The sequence below is a fragment of the Theobroma cacao genome, chromosome 4 (genome assembly GCF_000208745.1).
Source record: "Theobroma cacao cultivar B97-61/B2 chromosome 4, Criollo_cocoa_genome_V2, whole genome shotgun sequence".
In the NCBI taxonomy this organism is placed as follows: Eukaryota; Viridiplantae; Streptophyta; class Magnoliopsida; order Malvales; family Malvaceae; genus Theobroma; species Theobroma cacao.
Window position 1 is genome coordinate 30,970,129 of NC_030853.1, and position 17,578 is coordinate 30,987,706.

The window sequence follows — 17,578 nt, forward strand, 5'->3', positions numbered from 1 at the left end:
CATGCTTAGACCCAAAATAAGAAAAGAATAAAATGCCATTGGATTCAACCTACCAAGACAAACCTACTTTCTTTTCTCCGTTTATAATATTATAAAAATAAAAATAAAAACATTTGAAAAAATTAAAAATAAAAAAAACTAATAGCCTTCTTTTTTCTTTTCTTTTATTTCGCTATGCGGTGAAAGAGACGTGTTACGGAGAGGCGCACGTACGCTTGCGAAGCGTGGGCCCGCCATCTCTCCGCGTTGGTTGGTGGGGTCCTTTTCTTTTCTTTTCTTTTCTTTTTTTAACGCTGGGCATAGTTGGTGAAGGGACCCACCCGTCGGGCTCAATGGACACCACCACGTGTCCCTCTCTGATTTCGAAATGCTTTTGAAGATCATCCAACACGTCACGTTTGTTGCACGTCTGCTGACGTGGACAACTCTAAAGTGGGTCTGTGGGTCCCCTTCTTTTTTTTTCCCCTGAGGGAAAGGTGGGTCCCTCCCTAACTCTTGTCACTGTTCTAAGTTGTCACTTAGCTGGATTGTTGTAAACGGTTTGGTAATTTTCATCCCATATATTCTCATTCTTAAATAGTAAAAAAAAATTGTTAAACTATTGTGTATTATTTAAACTTTTTTATTTTATTTAAATAAATTCTTATATTTTATTTTTACTTTTACAAATTTGTAATTTTATAAAAAATTATCAATTATCAAACTTAATGTCAATTATTTTATTTTATTTACGTAACATATGATGATTTAATAAGTATTTACACGACGAAATATATGAAATTAAATACCGACGGTTATTAATTTCATGTTAAAATTAATAAGTTTACATGAATACATATCAAACAATCAAATATTTTTTGTAACAAATAATGAGAATTTTTTCATATAATTTGCAATATTCAAATACTATTTTAGTGTTTAAGTTCATATTCTTTTTTAGTATTGGACAACAAAATTCTTTTTATTTCATGAATTTACATATCATTTTAAATACTTCTTTAGATGTTTTATTCATTATTATTATTATTATTCATATTCTATTGTAAATTAAAATGCAAAGCACATTGTATTTTATCTAACCTTAAAAGCTACTCACTTTATTCTCTAACATAAACAATTGCAAACTTTCTACATTTTCTCCCCCTAATTTACTACAACTATTGTATGATAAAATACATATCATATATATTATAATGTCTACTTGCTTTATTTTTATTTTTCCTTTTGTTTTTTAGTTAATAATTTACTTGCACTTGTACCATGTGCCATTAGTAGTAACTTTATATATAAACTTAAAGTTTTTTCTTCAAATTGCATTTTAGTTTGAAGGTAAGGAAGCATTTAATTAAATTATATGTTGGCTTTTTTTGTGCATTTTTATTTTATTTTATTACAATGCCTCACATGTCGAAAGTATTTAATAGTATTACTTACTTCTCCATAGCTTTTTTTAAAAAATGTTGTATGCTTTTTTTTTAATATTAATATCACTTTACGTGTCATTCTTTTTATTTCTAAATATTAAAAAATATTTTTATTGTACAATTTGATCATAGATAGAGCAAAGGTTTGTGTTAATATTTAGCCAACTTGTTGACAATAAAAGAAAAATATTAATATAATCAATGGAAACATAACAACGCGAAAATAATGGCATTGACAATGAATATAAAGAGATAATTTTAACAAATGTCGAAACACTTAACGTGGAAGGACAATTTAGGATAATAATAATAATTAATGTATTATTATTTTTTAATTCCGATATAAACTTGTAGTGAGAATTGCGTATATAAGAAAACGTAATCAATAATACCATTTGATTATAAGTAATCTTAAACCACTCATTTTGTCGCGTTTAAATGTTAAAATCGTGTAAGAAACCAAGTTTTATCACTCAAATGATAAATTTCTTTCTCGATACCTACAAAGTCTAAACTTTGAAAATCGAATTAACCAATAAGAAACTAATGAAGAAAGTTGAGAGTCGATTCAATCCATAAAGTATTTTTTATGATAATAAGTGATTTTGAATTCATAATTTACAATGACCGCTTCAAGATTTTACGAGATTCGATATATTTTATTTTCGATAAACAAATCAAAAAATCAAAACAAAGGGAAAGCCAGAATATAATTCAATTCCACGTGATAGAAGATAACATTAAAAGCAATTAAAAAAAATCGAAAAAACTTTTATAAGGGGTTGTTGCTTGGGGTGGCGCTCATCATTCTTTCAGGCACAAAGAATATAGAAAGAACAGATGGTAAAAAAGACAGGGAAAGTTTGCTTGGACTTTTCCCCAACTTCCACGAACCGCCACGTGTTATATGATAAACTATTTTTTACGAGTGAAACCAGTTGCTAGGGAGGGTCACAGACCAAAAAAAATATTCCGTTTTCCTCCTTAAAAGCATCTCCTTCCTCCATAAAAAGCTTTAAAAAACACCCAAAAAGCAATAAACAAAATAATTATTAAATCATTTTAAACTTTCTAAAGAGAAGATCTAAATCTGTTGTGACACTTTGGAGTTTTCTTGGGTTTTTTTTTTTCCTTTCTCTTTTTTCTGGTTTGGGTTTTAGGGTTTTTCTTGGGCTTTGGGGTAAGAAAAAAAAAATGGAGTTTCAATGGAGGGGGCTAAAACCAAAGTTTCTTTTTGACAGGGAAAGACTTGAACTTCATCGTAAGGCAGAAAAGGTTAAGGCAGGGAATATACGGTGTGGCAGCAGCATGCTATACTTTAGCATTCTTTTTGTGTCACAGCTTTTCTTGCACTGTAAAAAGCAAAGGTCTCCTCATGCTTATAAGTTTTAACTCTCCTCTCCAATCCATCCCCATGCCTCCCATTTTCAATCTTTTTTACTTCTCCTAGAAAGATTTTATTTTTAAAAAATAATTTAATCAATTTTTTTGGAGTCAATTCGTATGATGAGATGTTTTTTCGGCTTTACATTTTCTTTAATGATACGTGCATGCATGCTACGATTCGAATTGAAATATTGATTATGATTACAAACACTTTGTCGAAAATTGGTAAATGTTCATCATTGTTGAAACTCATGCATTAAAACAGGAGTGAGTTTATCATTATATTGGTTTTTAAATTTGGATTTGAAGAACAAATACGATGTTGTATGAATTCAAAAATTTTAATCTAATTCGAGTTTCAAATTCAAGATATGAATGTATTTTATAATTTTTTAAATGTTTCAAATTTAAATTTAGAAAATGAATTGTTAGTTTTATGGAGTTAATCTCCACACAACACATATAGAAAACAATTTTACTATATTTACGAAATTATCACTTTTTCAAATCACATTTTTTCAATTGATTATTTGAGTCAGGTACACGTCAAATTTTCACATAATCACACATATTTATTAACATGCCATACTTTGAGTTTTTAAGTTACACAAAAAAAAAAAACACATGAAAAATTGAAGAATACTTGAAAATTAAATTTTTGTGCTAAATTTTTTTATATACCAAATTATATTAAAATAAAAAAATAGAATTAGTAAATAAAACCAACCTTAAATTTTAATTTCAACAAATAAATAAATGGATAATATTATGGTAAATTTGAGGACCAAGTCATAACAATAAGTTTGATTAATTAACCTAATCACAAATTAATTACCTTAGATATAAAAAGGTAAAAAGACAAAAAAAGAAGAAGAAAGAAACAAAAAAACCTCCCTCCCTGCAAACCAATACAAGCCAAAGAGACCTTATCTACGGAAGGACACGTGTCAAAGGGGGGGGAATGGGGAAATGGAAATTAAAAAAAAATATAATAATAAAAGCTTCGTCAGGGAGGAATAGAACTTGACAGAGGTAAAATAGCTGAAGGGTTAGCATCAGATGAACGGGAAACTCTTAAAAAGAAGAGCTCTCTGTTAAAAATAAAATAGAGATCTTCAACGGGATTCCGTTTCTGTTCCGTTTGTTGGGGCTTTTACGGGGATTCCGTTTTATTTTTTTGGGGGGGAGGGGAGTATTTATATGTGTGAATAAGTAATGGCCACTCTTGGAACTTGAAAGTGGAAACCACAGCCTCCCCCACAATTGCAAGTGGGTTTGAGGTTGCATTTGTCATTTTTTTTAATTTCTTTTTTATTAAGGTTTAAATAAAAAACACAAAATTTAATTATCGACATAAAGTACTAATACGAGAGAAATAAATTGAATTATCGACGAAAAATAATTGTAAAAATACCTACGATCACGATATTGATTATCGTTTATTATATTTTTTGTTATTTTAAATTTTTATTCAAGAACTTTTTTCAAAACTTAATTGCGTTACGAACACAATCAAATCCATTCAAGTCATAATTTTTGAGTTTAATTGTTTTAAGCTTAAAATGGTAATCATGAACAATAAATTATATTTTTGAGTGTTTTCTTTATATCAATTTGTGAAAATAACACGTAAAAATTCGATTTTAAGTCATTTGACGAATGAATTTACCAAAAATGGTGTTTTAAATTCAAATTTAGAATTAAATGATAGAGCATTAAATTTTTGAGATTTTTTTCTAAGAAAGAGTTGCAACAAAATTGATTAGTAGAAGAAATTTAGGGGTTTTATATGATTTGACTTACCAATCTATCAAAAATGGATTTTAAATTCGAAATTAGAATTAAATGAGAGAGCATTAAAGATTTGAGATTTTTTTTCTAAGAAAAAGAAATTAATCAAAGTCGGTTAGTAGAAGAAAATTTAAACTTTTTTGAGAAAATATTTGGATGAGAATTTGACTTGGTAAAGCAGAGGAGTATGGTAGGGCAGATTTTTTTTACTTTCAGTTAAACTGAGAAGGTAAAAAAGTAAAAAAAAAAAAGAAAGAAAGAAAGAAATAAAGAAAAAAGAAGTAAAAACAGTGAAAAAATGGGGGAACAAGGTTTAACGTTGGACTTGTGTTGGAGTAGATTTGGATGTGTGGAGTTAGTTAACTTCATGTGTGAGCTGGATCCACTCTTCTAGGACTGACCCACTTTTGAATATTAAAAAAAATAAAAAATAAAAAATTTCCCATAATTATTTAATAAATAAAATAATATTAATAATGCTAAAAAAATAATCCAGAAAACAGAGATTTTGAGCTTGAAGCTGAGACAAGCAAATGCCTTCAACCTTCAATCTCACCAAGAGTTTATATAAATTTTATTTTCTCTTTCTAAATAATCCCGAAAAAATCTCTCTCTCCTTCCCTTCAAATTTTTAGCTTATCTTAAACTGTGGGTGCTTTGAAATTTCAACTGGGGTGGGGGTATCAAGTATCAATCTTTTTTGGGATGCCTCGTTCAAGTTCAAGCATGTGAAGGCAGCATCTTTATGCAAAATTTTTACATACCCTTTTTTTCCTTTGTGGGGTTTTCTTGGTTTTGGATCAGTTTTGTTCTTGAGAGATGAATTCGAGTAGCGGAAAAGGATCCATGTCAGCTGCTAGCTCAAGTGCTGCTTGGAAAGCAGGAGATGTAGTTCCTGATCAGTTTCCTGCAGGTTTGCGTGTGCTTGTTGTTGATGATGATCCAACTTGTCTCATGATCTTGGAAAAGATGCTAAGAACTTGCCTTTATGAAGGTATTATAAACAGAAGTTTTCTTCCTTTTTGGTCATATTTCTTTCTTGGGTTGTCTTCTAATTCTTGGTTTTTTTATTACTGTTTTTCTGTTTTCATGTCATGGCTTTTGTTTTTGTTTTGAGTATCTACTATATGAATTGTCAATGATCATTTCTTGGGTTTTAATTTTTTTTTCTTGCTTGTGTGGATTTTTTCTTTTGTGGGTCCATAGTGGAAAAACAAAAACAAGTGATCTTTGTTTGTTAGATTTGGGAACAGTATGGCATTTTTGTAATGCTTCTGAACTATAATTTTGTTCCAGGTATGGGTTATGTAAGGTTTTGTAACTTGGTTTGAGATAGCGTTTTTTCTACAAATTCCTTGAAGTATTCCATTAGCCTTAAAGGTCATTTTGGGGCTTGATTTGTTTGGATTTGTGCATATGTAAAATAGGGAGGTTCTTTTTTTCTTGGGGATGCGTTTTGTTTGGAGCTAAGAGGTTGATACTCTTGTAATTTGATGGATGATTGGTTGATTTGTGATGTTGTTCTTCTCTTTTCTTTTCTTTTGTCAGTTACCAAATGCAATCGAGCAGAGACTGCATTGTCTTTGCTACGAGAGAACAAAAATGGGTTTGATATTGTTATCAGTGATGTCCACATGCCGGATATGGATGGATTCAAACTTCTTGAGCATATTGGTTTAGAGATGGACCTCCCTGTTATCAGTAAGCACTCTATCATAAACATTTGACATGGATTTAATCACAATGAATTGACAATTTCATGCAGTTGGGAGTACTTCTTGGCCTCATAGTCGACTTCGTACTTTTGCAGTGATGTCAGCAGATGATGGGAAACATGTAGTTATGAAGGGTGTTACACATGGTGCCTGTGATTATCTTATTAAACCAGTTCGTATCGAGGCGCTGAAGAACATATGGCAGCATGTGGTTCGGAAGAGGAAGAATGAGTGGAAGGACTTTGAGCAATCAGGAAGTGTAGAAGAAGGAGATCGGCAGCCCAAACAATCTGAAGAGGCAGATTACTCATCCTCAGCTAATGAAGGGAATTGGAAAAGCTCAAAAAAGCGGAAGGATGATGATGATGAAGCTGAGGAGAGGGATGATACATCCACATTGAAGAAGCCGAGGGTTGTCTGGTCTGTTGAGCTCCATCAACAGTTTGTTGCAGCAGTTAATCAACTAGGCATTGACAGTACGAATCTTTCACCCATATCTTTCAATTTGCTGATGTTTATTTGCTGAATGTTATATCCTTTCAATAGAGCTGCTTATCATTACCAGCAATGACTAAAAATGTTGAAACCTTGTATTGATAGTACGCTTATTTTTTGAATACTGGTGAAACTCCTTGTACCTATGAAGAAGGGATATAAGCATAGGCAGAAGTATTGTTACTTTAATCTTTTATATTTGAGGTTTCTGGTACTCATGGATCTGAGTGGAAGTGTGTTTCCATGGTTAGCATGTATTAGATCTAAGTGGCATCTTAAACTATTAAAGTTCTCTGTTATTATATAATTTGTTGTTTGTATAAGCTCATGCCTTTTTTAATTGAATTATATTGCAATTGTCAAAAGAATTAGATATCAATATTCTTTCTTTCAGTTCAATTGCTGTTGAAATATGCTTTAAATTAACTTCAACTACGACTACTTGCCTGTTGATTTTTGATGTTTCTCCTTCTTTTATTAACTTAACTCATTTACATTTGGTACCTGCTGCTGTCATTCCCCTCTTATGATTTTTCCATTCGATTTTCTTATACAGAGGCTGTTCCAAAGAAAATTTTGGAGTTGATGAATGTTCCTGGTCTTACCAGAGAAAATGTTGCGAGTCACCTTCAGGTATGGTACACATCCACTAAATACACAAACTTAGCCTGCGTTTGCATATAATAAACAATTCTCAGAAGTATATTTGGTCCTTTGATAATAATCACTGTGTTTTCATGTGATCAGAAATATCGCTTGTATCTTAGAAGGCTGAGTGGGGTATCGCAGCATCAGAGTAATCTGAATAATTCTTTTATGAGCCCCCAAGAAGCAACTTTTGGGCCACTGTCTCCACTCAATGGACTTGATCTTCAAACTCTTGCTGCAACTGGTCAACTTCCTGCACCAAGTCTTGCCACACTCCAAGCAGCAGGGCTTGGTCGGTCAACTGCTAAATCTGGCATAGCTATGCCCCTTGTTGATCAAAGAAACATTTTTAGCTTTGAAAACCCGAAGTTGAGATTTGGAGAAGGGCAGCAACAACATATGAACAATAACAAACAATTAAATTTACTTCATGGAATTCCTACAACTATGGAGCCAAAGCAGCTTGCCAGCTTGCACCACTCTGCTCAATCAATAGGAAACATAAATATGCATGTCACTTCCCATGGCGTGCAAGGTAGCCAAAATAATTCTTTATTAATCCAGATGGCTCAACCACAGCCACGAGGGCAGATACTCAATGATTCTACTGGTAGTCATGCTCCCAGGCTTCCGTCAACCTTGGGACAGCCTATTTTATCAAATGGAATTGCTGCTAATGTCTCTACAAGAAATGGAATTCCAGAAAATATCAGAGGCCCTGGTTACAATCCAGTTTCACAGACCTCTTCACTGTTGAATTTCCCTATGAATCACACTTCAGAACTTCCTGGTAATAGTTTCCCTCTTGGAACTACACCAGGGATATCTAGTCTCACATCCAAAGGGGCCTTTCAGGAAGATATTAACTCAGACGTAAAAGGATCAGGAGGATTCATGCCAAGTTATGACATATTTAATGACTTGAATCAACATAAACCCCAAAATTGGGAGCTACAGAATGTAGGCATGACATTTGATGCCTCTCAGCATTCAAACTCCCTTCAAGGCAACCTTGATCTTGCACAATCAATTTTGGTTCAACAAGGATTTTCTTCTGGCCAAATGAACGGACAGAACAGGAGCGCTGCTGTTGTAAGCAAGGCAATGTTCTCTGCAGGAGATTGTACAGAGCAGGGGAATGCACAAAATGTTAATCATCATCTCAACAATCTTCTTGTTGACAATACAATAAGGATCAAGTCTGAGAGAGTTGCCGATGCTGGCCCTGCCAATCTATTCCCTGATCACTTTGGACAAGAGGATCTCATGAGTGCTCTTCTAAAACAGGTTATTTTTTCTTTTTATCCTTATAATGTCTGTTTAAGACACTACTCACTTTCATGAATCATTGGGCAGATTTACTTACACTAAAGTTCCATTTTCTGGCAGCAAGACGGTATTGCACCAGCTGAAAATGAGTTTGATTTTGATGGGTATTCCATGGATAATATTCCAGTGTAGGGGATCTTCCATGCTCCAGTTCTCTTCATGATTGCAGTTTCAGATGTACATACTCACTGTAACAGACATATCTCTTTCGCAATCAGTCAGTGGGACCTCAAGTTTCTCTTTCTTCAAGGAACTATGTTTGCTTAGTTTCAAGAACAGCATCTTCCTCTGTGAATGTCATGTTGTGCTGGTTTCTTTTGAACATAACAGGACCAGATGAACTGATAATCAGGATGGATCAGTTACCATTGGAAGATAATTCTGAAGCATGTAAGATACATCTGCATGATATGCAAAGGCATTCATGCAAAATTTTGATTGTTTTTGGTAGCAAAATCTGGCAGGAAGCAACTAATTTTAGGGTGCTTTTAAAGGTGTCAAGCAGGATACATGCCAAGTTGTGGAGGCGTTGTTTCTAGATGTCTGCAGACCGTAGGAGACTTTCTAACTTTAATAACAGATGAAGTTTGCTCTTTCTTTTTTTTTTTTTTTTTCATCACATCTCTTTCTTCAAGGGGGGATGCTATCCTATCTCCTTTTTGTTTACTTTTATTGTTTCTTTCTCAAGGAATTGACTGTCATGTAAATACCATTTGATTGCTCTAGACATAAGTCTGGGTATTCATTTCTGGCTATTTTCTCGCCCTGAATTTTCATGAGATCCTCATTTCTGCTTTCATTTGATGTTCTTTTCGTTTTCTTGATTCTTTTCAACAGGTATTGGTAATATGAGACCTGTTTCATTCGGTTTTTTGCTGTGTATTATATACAATATTCTGATACCATGCAGATTGAAGTTCTTGGCAACGTTGCAACCTAGACATGGCTTAGTTAACAACTCGGATGTACTCTGCAATCACTTTTCTCAACAATTACATTCGACATCGAATTCGCTGAATAATTACATTCTTATTTGAACGTTAAAGTGGTGAAACAACAAACTTTACCATAGTGAACCTTCCAATATAATATCAGAACTATGCAATCCTCCAATATAAATGACAAGAGCTTTCAAATTCAGATGATTTCGTGACTGCAGGTAGGAAATTTTCTTCTTTTACTATCCTCAACGGATAAATGGGAATGGGATCTCAAATTGACATTTTCTCCTGGCTTGGCATTGGACATCATATCTTGACAAATCGAAAAAGAAAAAGGAAAAAAGATGGCTATTGGTTAAAGTTGAGCACAATGGAATAATCAATCTGTCTTAGGATTTATACAAAACTAAACCAGGAATCATCACAAAATCCAATAAAGAATCAGTGTTGTCTAAATAGTATTCATCCAACAATATTCTTATATAATCATGGTAAGAGCATGTTTGTCTGCCATCATAAGCCTGATCGCAATCTGTGTACTTTCAAATTCCACAGCATCCTCAATATAAGAATCATGGTACGGGCATCTGTGGTAATGCCAAAACACATGGTTGAAACCATTGAAAGAATTAACAAATCAGTATCAGCCGCAAAACCAGGTCCCTTCTCATCGCAGCCATTGATGCAACATGAGCGAAACAGAATCGCAAAAGGACAACAAAAACCAAGTAGTGGCTCATTCCAGCTATTGCTGCACCAACATGAACACAAGAACTGCTATGAAGAGTGAGAGTACTGTAGTTGAGCCCTTTCTATTACTGTTGTTTGTTGGCAATACTGAAGGAAGTGCACACTCCTCCCCATTGAAGAACACTTTAGAGGGAAACCCATCACCAGCAGCCACATTAATGCCAGGGGTACTTTTCTTGGTAAATGAGATCACCGTCTGTTGTTTTCCAGGCACCCTAGGATCTTTCTGTGGGTTGGCTCCATCAGTTTCTCCCACAATATAATTTAATCCAGGAAGACCTTGCATGAATATAGTATTGTTAACACCATTCAACTCCAAGGCACTTCCGTTGAATGAATACATCTTTTGAAACCCAGGGGTTGCTTTATCCATTTGTACCGCAGCAAACCAATCAGGGAAGGCAGTTTCATCCCAGTTGAAGATTGTGATCCTTGCACTCCATCCTCGAGAGTAGTCTGTATACACATGCCAGTTTATGCTGACCCCACAATTGTCACCACATGGCGTTGGATTTGGTACTGTTAGGTGTTTAAGATCAGCCCAAGCTTTAGCCATAGCAGTCCGGTTCTCAAATGGAATGAGAAGTGCCTCAGGTGGAAGAAGAATAGCTGGAGCAGTTGTACTACAAGGATGGGCCGTATTGCTGCACCCACATGCACAAGTCCTGCATGGGACAACTGAATCATTGTAGTATGAAGAAAATGACACACAGCACTTCGGACTTGCACCCTTGGGCTGTGTAATATTGCAAACCACTTGCCAACTGGCAACTGCAGTCGTATTTGGCAAGCCACTTGGGTCTGGGAACTGACTTGGGCTTACACGCACTGGAGGGCCACATTTGTAATCAGGGTTCAATGTGCCATTGATCTTCCAATTCTGAGGAGGAGAAAGCTCAGAGCGGTTGAGATCTGGTGGCATTTTAAAGACCTGCATCTGGAATACTGAACTTGACTTGCTTGGATCCATTGTAGGTGGCAAGATTGTACCATTTCGGCAACATTTAGGGATTAGCCCAAGGGTTGTATCATTGGCCTTTGTTGGAGGAAGGTCAATAATTGTTGGCCTCCTCTCACAATTTAACACATTACCAAAATCTAGATCCCTGTAGTACGTCCCTTGGGGGCCAAATATGCAGTCAGACGAATCAACGACATAAGGATAAGCCCCTTTCATGGTATAGATGAACTCATCCCTCATCCAATCAAAGCTCAATTTCCAGTTATCAAGACGCCCAAGGGGGTTATCGTTTGAGATAGTAACCTGTGCCCAATAGCTTGAATCATATGTTCTGGTCACATCATACATTATCGTAAGATCACCACTTTGCCTGGGCAGGAATTCCTCATCTACCGTAACATTTGTTTTGAATTTTGGGTCTTTGGTGCAACAAACTTGCATCTCATTTTTACCTGGAAGAACCACCAAAAGTCAAACATATGCCTGTCAATATGAGAAAAGATTACTGAAAATAAAATTCACAACCAACTTGACAAAGAAAAGGTTATTTCCTTTTCTCATTTGCCAATTAGAACAGACATACACACACGCGTGGAGTGAGTGTCATGGTAATGGATATTATGAACAACTAAATTGATGCTGAAGACTAAGATCAGATGACAACAATCAGCCTAATTAGAAGCATAAAAGCTTGACACAGGATCAAACAGTTCCTTTCAAGGAGATGCAGTCTTATGAGAGTTTCTATCACAAATTGGTAATTGAACAGCCCAAAACATTGTGAGGATAACCCAGTGTAATAGAATCTTATACCAAGAGGTGGTTTTTATAACAGCAACAGACACTTCCTAGTAATAAAGATTCAGTCCAACATGTGACCCTAGATATAAGGCTTACACATTCTATTGAGAATTTCCATAGAGAATTCTTTAGATTCTTATCAAATGATTCACTTCAACCAAATTATAAATTTCACCTAGAAAACGCCTAACAATTAAATTGTTCCACTCTTTTTCATATGATAATCTTTCTTTGTTCCAACCCAAATATTGAAATTTGACCAAATCCACAAAAATCCAAATAGGACTCAAATTCTATTTGTCAATTTCGTTTTTGTAATCTATGACATAACAAAATCAAACCATTTTCCCCCTCCAAACATAAAATAATAAAAAAAATGTTGTTTTTACCTTGCAAAGAAGCCGTAGGACAAACGAACCCATCATTAGCAAGCTCAATATTTTCAGGCAAAGGCACATCAGGGGCCGCCACTCCAAACTGAGTCCCAACAAGCTTAACCTGAACTTGCATCTGACTCAAATCCCCGGCTGTCTCAATCGCCGTTTTCAGATCACTCATCGGATACCCTGCAAAATGGGTCCCGTTCCCGACATTCGCAGGCAAACTCGTCCCATCGGCCAACACCGCATTCGACGCCGAAACCAAAAGCTCATCGTTTTTAAACCCCACAAAAACCCTCCAAGATTTAAGCTTCTCGTCACCGTTATTCAGCACCGTCAACACCGACTCGAATCTGTACGGCTGGTGAGTCGGATCAGTGGGTTTCAACTTGGTTCCCGAACTGTAAGTATAAGACAAGAACACCCCGTTACAAGAATTAGCAGCCGGGGATGGGGCTTCCTCAGTTTGAGACATGGAATGAGGCAAAACAGATAAGAAAACCAGTAAAAGCTTGAAGATCAACAGCAAATTGTAGGACTTCAAACCCATACTTTTATTTCTGGGTTTTTTTCTTCTTTCTTCTTTTTCCAAGGAAAAAATCAAAAAAACGGAAGAAACCCAAAGTTTTTGTAGCGAAATGGAAACGCGTAAGAGGGATGCGTGGTCGAAACAAGACAGCCTAGTAGAAGCTGGAAGTTGAAAGCATGATTCTTTTGATCTTTTCCGAGGAAATATTTTATAAAGCAGACGCTATCTGATTTTGGCTTTAAATATTGAAACAAAAGGGCTTATTTCTGGGGCAAAGAGAGGGTCTTTGAATGAGAAAATGGGTAAGAAAAAGAAGGAAGGAAAGAAGAAAGAAAGCTCCCGTTGTTGCAATAATGGAAAGGGTACGCCTTTGCCACAGTTTGGCTCTTTCCTCTATTTTGAATTTGGAAAGAAAGTCATTGGGTGCCGTGTGAATGCGCTACTGCGTGTGAAGACAGAGGGCTGGGAACCGTTGCCTATGGGCTCCAGCTTGGCTCTTTTATATTACTTGCTAGTATTTTATTGGAGGATAAAGTTGGTGACTTTTTTTCTATCATTAAAGTTGGTGATGATAAATCATTATTTTCCTCTTCTTTAAATATTTATTTATTTAATTTTAAATTTTATATTTAATGTATTATCAATGAATAAATTTTATACATAAAAACTCAACGAAAAGAATGGAATATAGTTATGATTCATGATTATCGTTTTCGTTTCAAATTGTAGATTTATATTTGAAGCATTATTAAGAAAGAAGTATGCTTATAGTGAGATCATACATAGAAAAAGAAAAGAAGCTTATAATCTGAGTAAGGGTTTGATGTTTGCAAAAGGGGACCAATTCATGCAAAGACAGCAAGGAATTCACAGTCAAAATAGAAGAAAAAAAGAAAGGAATTCATGCAAGAGATGAGGGAGATCAATAACTTGCACAATCTTCGGCTTTTGTTGCGGGCACGTCTTCGTCTGTGCTGGTAACTACAGCACATGCCCATTCTTCTTTAAAAGGATTGGGAAGATGGGAGTCAGCCCAAGAAGGAAAAGTATTGGATTTCAAGCTCTGAACAGTGAAATGGATATGGATTCATTGTTTTGTTCAATCCATTTCTTGTGGTTCGTTATAAGAAACTGCCTAATCCATGACCAAAGAGCAAAACCCAAGCCCATTTTAGCATCTGTGAAGGGGTCCCTGTCATCGCAAGAAAGTGTCGAGACAAAAACCCGGTCGGTTTCACACTCATGGTCTTAATAAATTTGGCTGTCATCCTTCTTCTTTGATGTATTGGTTAATCCTGGAAAACAAACAAACTTTACGAGCTCCAGGCATTTGCTATAACTTCAGAATATCAGGTTCCATGGGTCTTTTCCAGTTTCCTTGGCTACTTTGTTTCCTCAGGAGTTTGAAAGAGTGGAACATGACCAAAACCAGGAACCAGTCATTACCAACAAAGCTAAGAATATCATCAACAAATCTTTGATTCAGCCTGGTATATATAGGGAAGAGTAAGTAAAATTTTATGAAAGGCAAAGTTTTTGTACGAATAAGATCAATCAAAACGTGCAGCATGCATGAACCCATAGTTTCAGGCTTTCAGCCCCCGTCAGCACATGGGTACTACGTATACTACCCGGAATGAATGGCTTTTTTGTAGGAACATTGCCTTACAGCTTGTTTGTTCCCTTCTGCAAGTGTCGCCGCCACTTCATTTCTTGGACACCGTGCCCCTCAAACTGTGTCCCCCGTTCATCATCTATGAAAAAGTATTTTCAGTGTATCTGATTCTATACTTCCAACGTGGATTCCGTGGACTCCTATCTGCTCTTGCAGAGGCTAACTTCGGCTGCAGCCACCTTATTTTGAGTGCCACTGCTAAAATAACGAAATACTAATAAAGTGTAGAATCTAACTATTTTTTGTTTAGAGGTGAGGGAAAATCTGGAGAGAGCCAACCCTCAATAATAGAGTAAAATTTTGTGCATGTACAACAAATACCCGGCATGATTTGATCTCTCTTAATAGTGTCTAGAATTGGACCTCTTTACTAGTTCGTAAGACAAGGCCAGTTACATCAAGCACTCATTTTGTTTACAGCATTTCTCCAAGGAAAATCAGAGGTTGACCATGGAAATACCACTCAAAACAACCTTTGCGACTTCTCAGCCTCTTAATGTGACAATGAAATTCAATTATCAGCAAATTCAACTAATAATTCTGCTATGTTATTGGTCCTTGGACAGAAGCTATATACACGCAGAGTAAAGGAGGGTCGCTTTTAATTCAAAAGCTATCCTTTTAATTGAGTGAAAAAGACTACTTTGTCTAGCAGAATCTGTTAATTTTCCTCTTTGCTTCACCATTACTTCTACAAACCAGTCAAAGTTCTCTTCAAATACCTGAGCGATTGATGCAAATGCAAGTGATGAGCCTGGAAATTTACTCAGCTCTGATGTTTATTATAAACAACCAACAAAAGGTTTGCCACCAGAAAAGCTCACCACCAGATTCCATTAGTCCCACAAAAAACCATCAATTTTCATTTTTCAATGAAAAGCATCATAAACTTGCCAGATTTGAAGCTGGTAAAGCTATAATAATACTGGGTGTACCCATACATGGCATGTGGGAGGGAGGGGTTTGAGAATGAAATGCTCACTAGAAAATTCTCTTTCATAGAGTGATCAGAATCATCAAAGGGACCCGGGAACACAGCCCCATATGCAGACTGCTAACCAAACAAAGACTTTGTCTGGTTTTATAGGTTAGGAATAGGATCGTTGTTGATTTGTCTGTGAGCATTGGCATGCAATGTCACCAATCCATGAACTGATATAATTGGTAGTGGAGTCCAAAACCTTTTTCTTCTGTGTCAATTTTAGGTGGTGCAATTGCGGTTTGTTCAGACTTGACAATTCACCGACCTTCCCTGTGTTTGTAGGTCCTATATATCTTAACACACTTTTTCAGTCAATTTATGTGCACATTGTTCCTCCTATCTTGTTCTTCTTGGTGAAGAAAAATTTGCTATCGGTCCTTAGAACATTGTTATCAGCCATTGCAGTTAATTGAATGAGGAATCAATCAAACTCAAAACTAAATTGATTCCATACAAGGCAACAAAACAAAACCATTTGGTTTATTTAATTAATGGTTATAACCCCACTTTCATATTTGTTCTGGAGATTGCAATCCATCTATGCATAGGCTGTTCCAACTAAGCAATCATGCTTGGAAAAAGAACAAAAGGGTTTGGCCATGGTAAAGTGTGGAAGCTCCCTTAGACGTCCAAAAAGTTAAAAGGAAGGAAAAGAAATGAGTAAAGTCTAAGAGATTCTAATTACCTTTTAGGAGGAGATAAAATTTTTCCCAATTTGAAGTTATTTTCATATGATTTCATCTTTCCTTATACTGTATTTATTCAAATGTGAACTCTCTGATTCTTCGGAATCCTTTGACAGAAAGCTAACATAATTATTACTCTGATTTCGTTAAAAAATTATTAAAATCCTGTTACATTCATTTATATACTCTTTTTTCCATCTTTAAATGTTTGTTATTTTCTTTTTTCTTTTTTTTTTACAAAAAAAAAATAATTTTATTTCGAGGCATCTCGGATAAAAAAAGTGAGACGAAAAAATATTTACTGCAATTTCATATGATCAATCCCAGACTTGCATTATTGATAAAAATGTCAATTGATGTATAAGCATATGTACAATATATAGTTATAAATATAAACAGAGATTTAAGCTGATTTGACATTCATTTGATCCATCAAGAGTGATTAAAAATTGATTGAAAAATAAAAGGGGCCGACACTCTTTTAGCCTTATTGCCCATTTAAGACAAATGGAATTTGAATTATTATCATGAGCCCTCCTGGGTGGAACCCACTGCCAAGGGAAGGCTAACCAGCCTGGAAAGTTCCCCAAAGGGGGTAGCCATTGGGGTGCACTATGGGCATGAACTTCACCCTTTGCTGGTTGTGTAGTAAAAGTCAAATTTTGAGGAAGTTCATGGATCTTGGCCAGCTCCTTATCCTTTTCAATGGCTCATTTATTTCGCATGGGCGACATTTATCTCTGTTGCCAGACCGAACAGTTCTTTGTTGGTTTTGTTTGGTTGTACCCTATCCCTTCAAGGATTTGTACCAACTACCGAGGAGCAAGATTACATTAATGTTATACAATATTGGTTGGGATTTTTTAGATATATATATATGGAAAGGGTTGATTGATTCAAGAATGAAAAAAAATAAAACAAGGGTTTTTTCCGTTAGCTTTAATTTATATATCCGTTGTTTTTTTTATGAATAAAAATATAAATTTAAATATAATACTTAGTGTTGTCAAATCATGATATTAATAATTATATAAATACGAATATGATATACTTAATTACTTATATTATAAATAAATGATAACTGT

General features: G+C 35.1%; 2 protein-coding genes across 2 annotated transcripts; one reads left to right on the forward strand and one right to left on the reverse strand.

The window, feature by feature from the left end:
• Window positions 5,093–9,587, forward strand: LOC18603588 (two-component response regulator ARR2). The gene is made up of 6 exons (XM_007035651.2): window positions 5,093–5,595; window positions 6,150–6,302; window positions 6,412–6,792; window positions 7,368–7,444; window positions 7,559–8,746; window positions 8,849–9,587. Exons 1-6 carry the CDS (start codon window positions 5,421–5,423, stop codon window positions 8,918–8,920), a joined length of 2,046 nt encoding a protein of 681 aa, XP_007035713.2. The 5' UTR covers window positions 5,093–5,420; the 3' UTR covers window positions 8,921–9,587.
• LOC18603589 (COBRA-like protein 7) lies at window positions 10,059–13,584 on the reverse strand. Its single transcript, XM_007035653.2, has 2 exons — window positions 12,631–13,584; window positions 10,059–11,892 (listed from the first exon to the last, which is right to left on the reverse strand). The coding sequence occupies exons 1-2, from the start codon at window positions 13,169–13,171 to the stop codon at window positions 10,475–10,477; spliced, it is 1,959 nt and encodes a 652-aa protein (XP_007035715.2). The 5' UTR covers window positions 13,172–13,584; the 3' UTR covers window positions 10,059–10,474.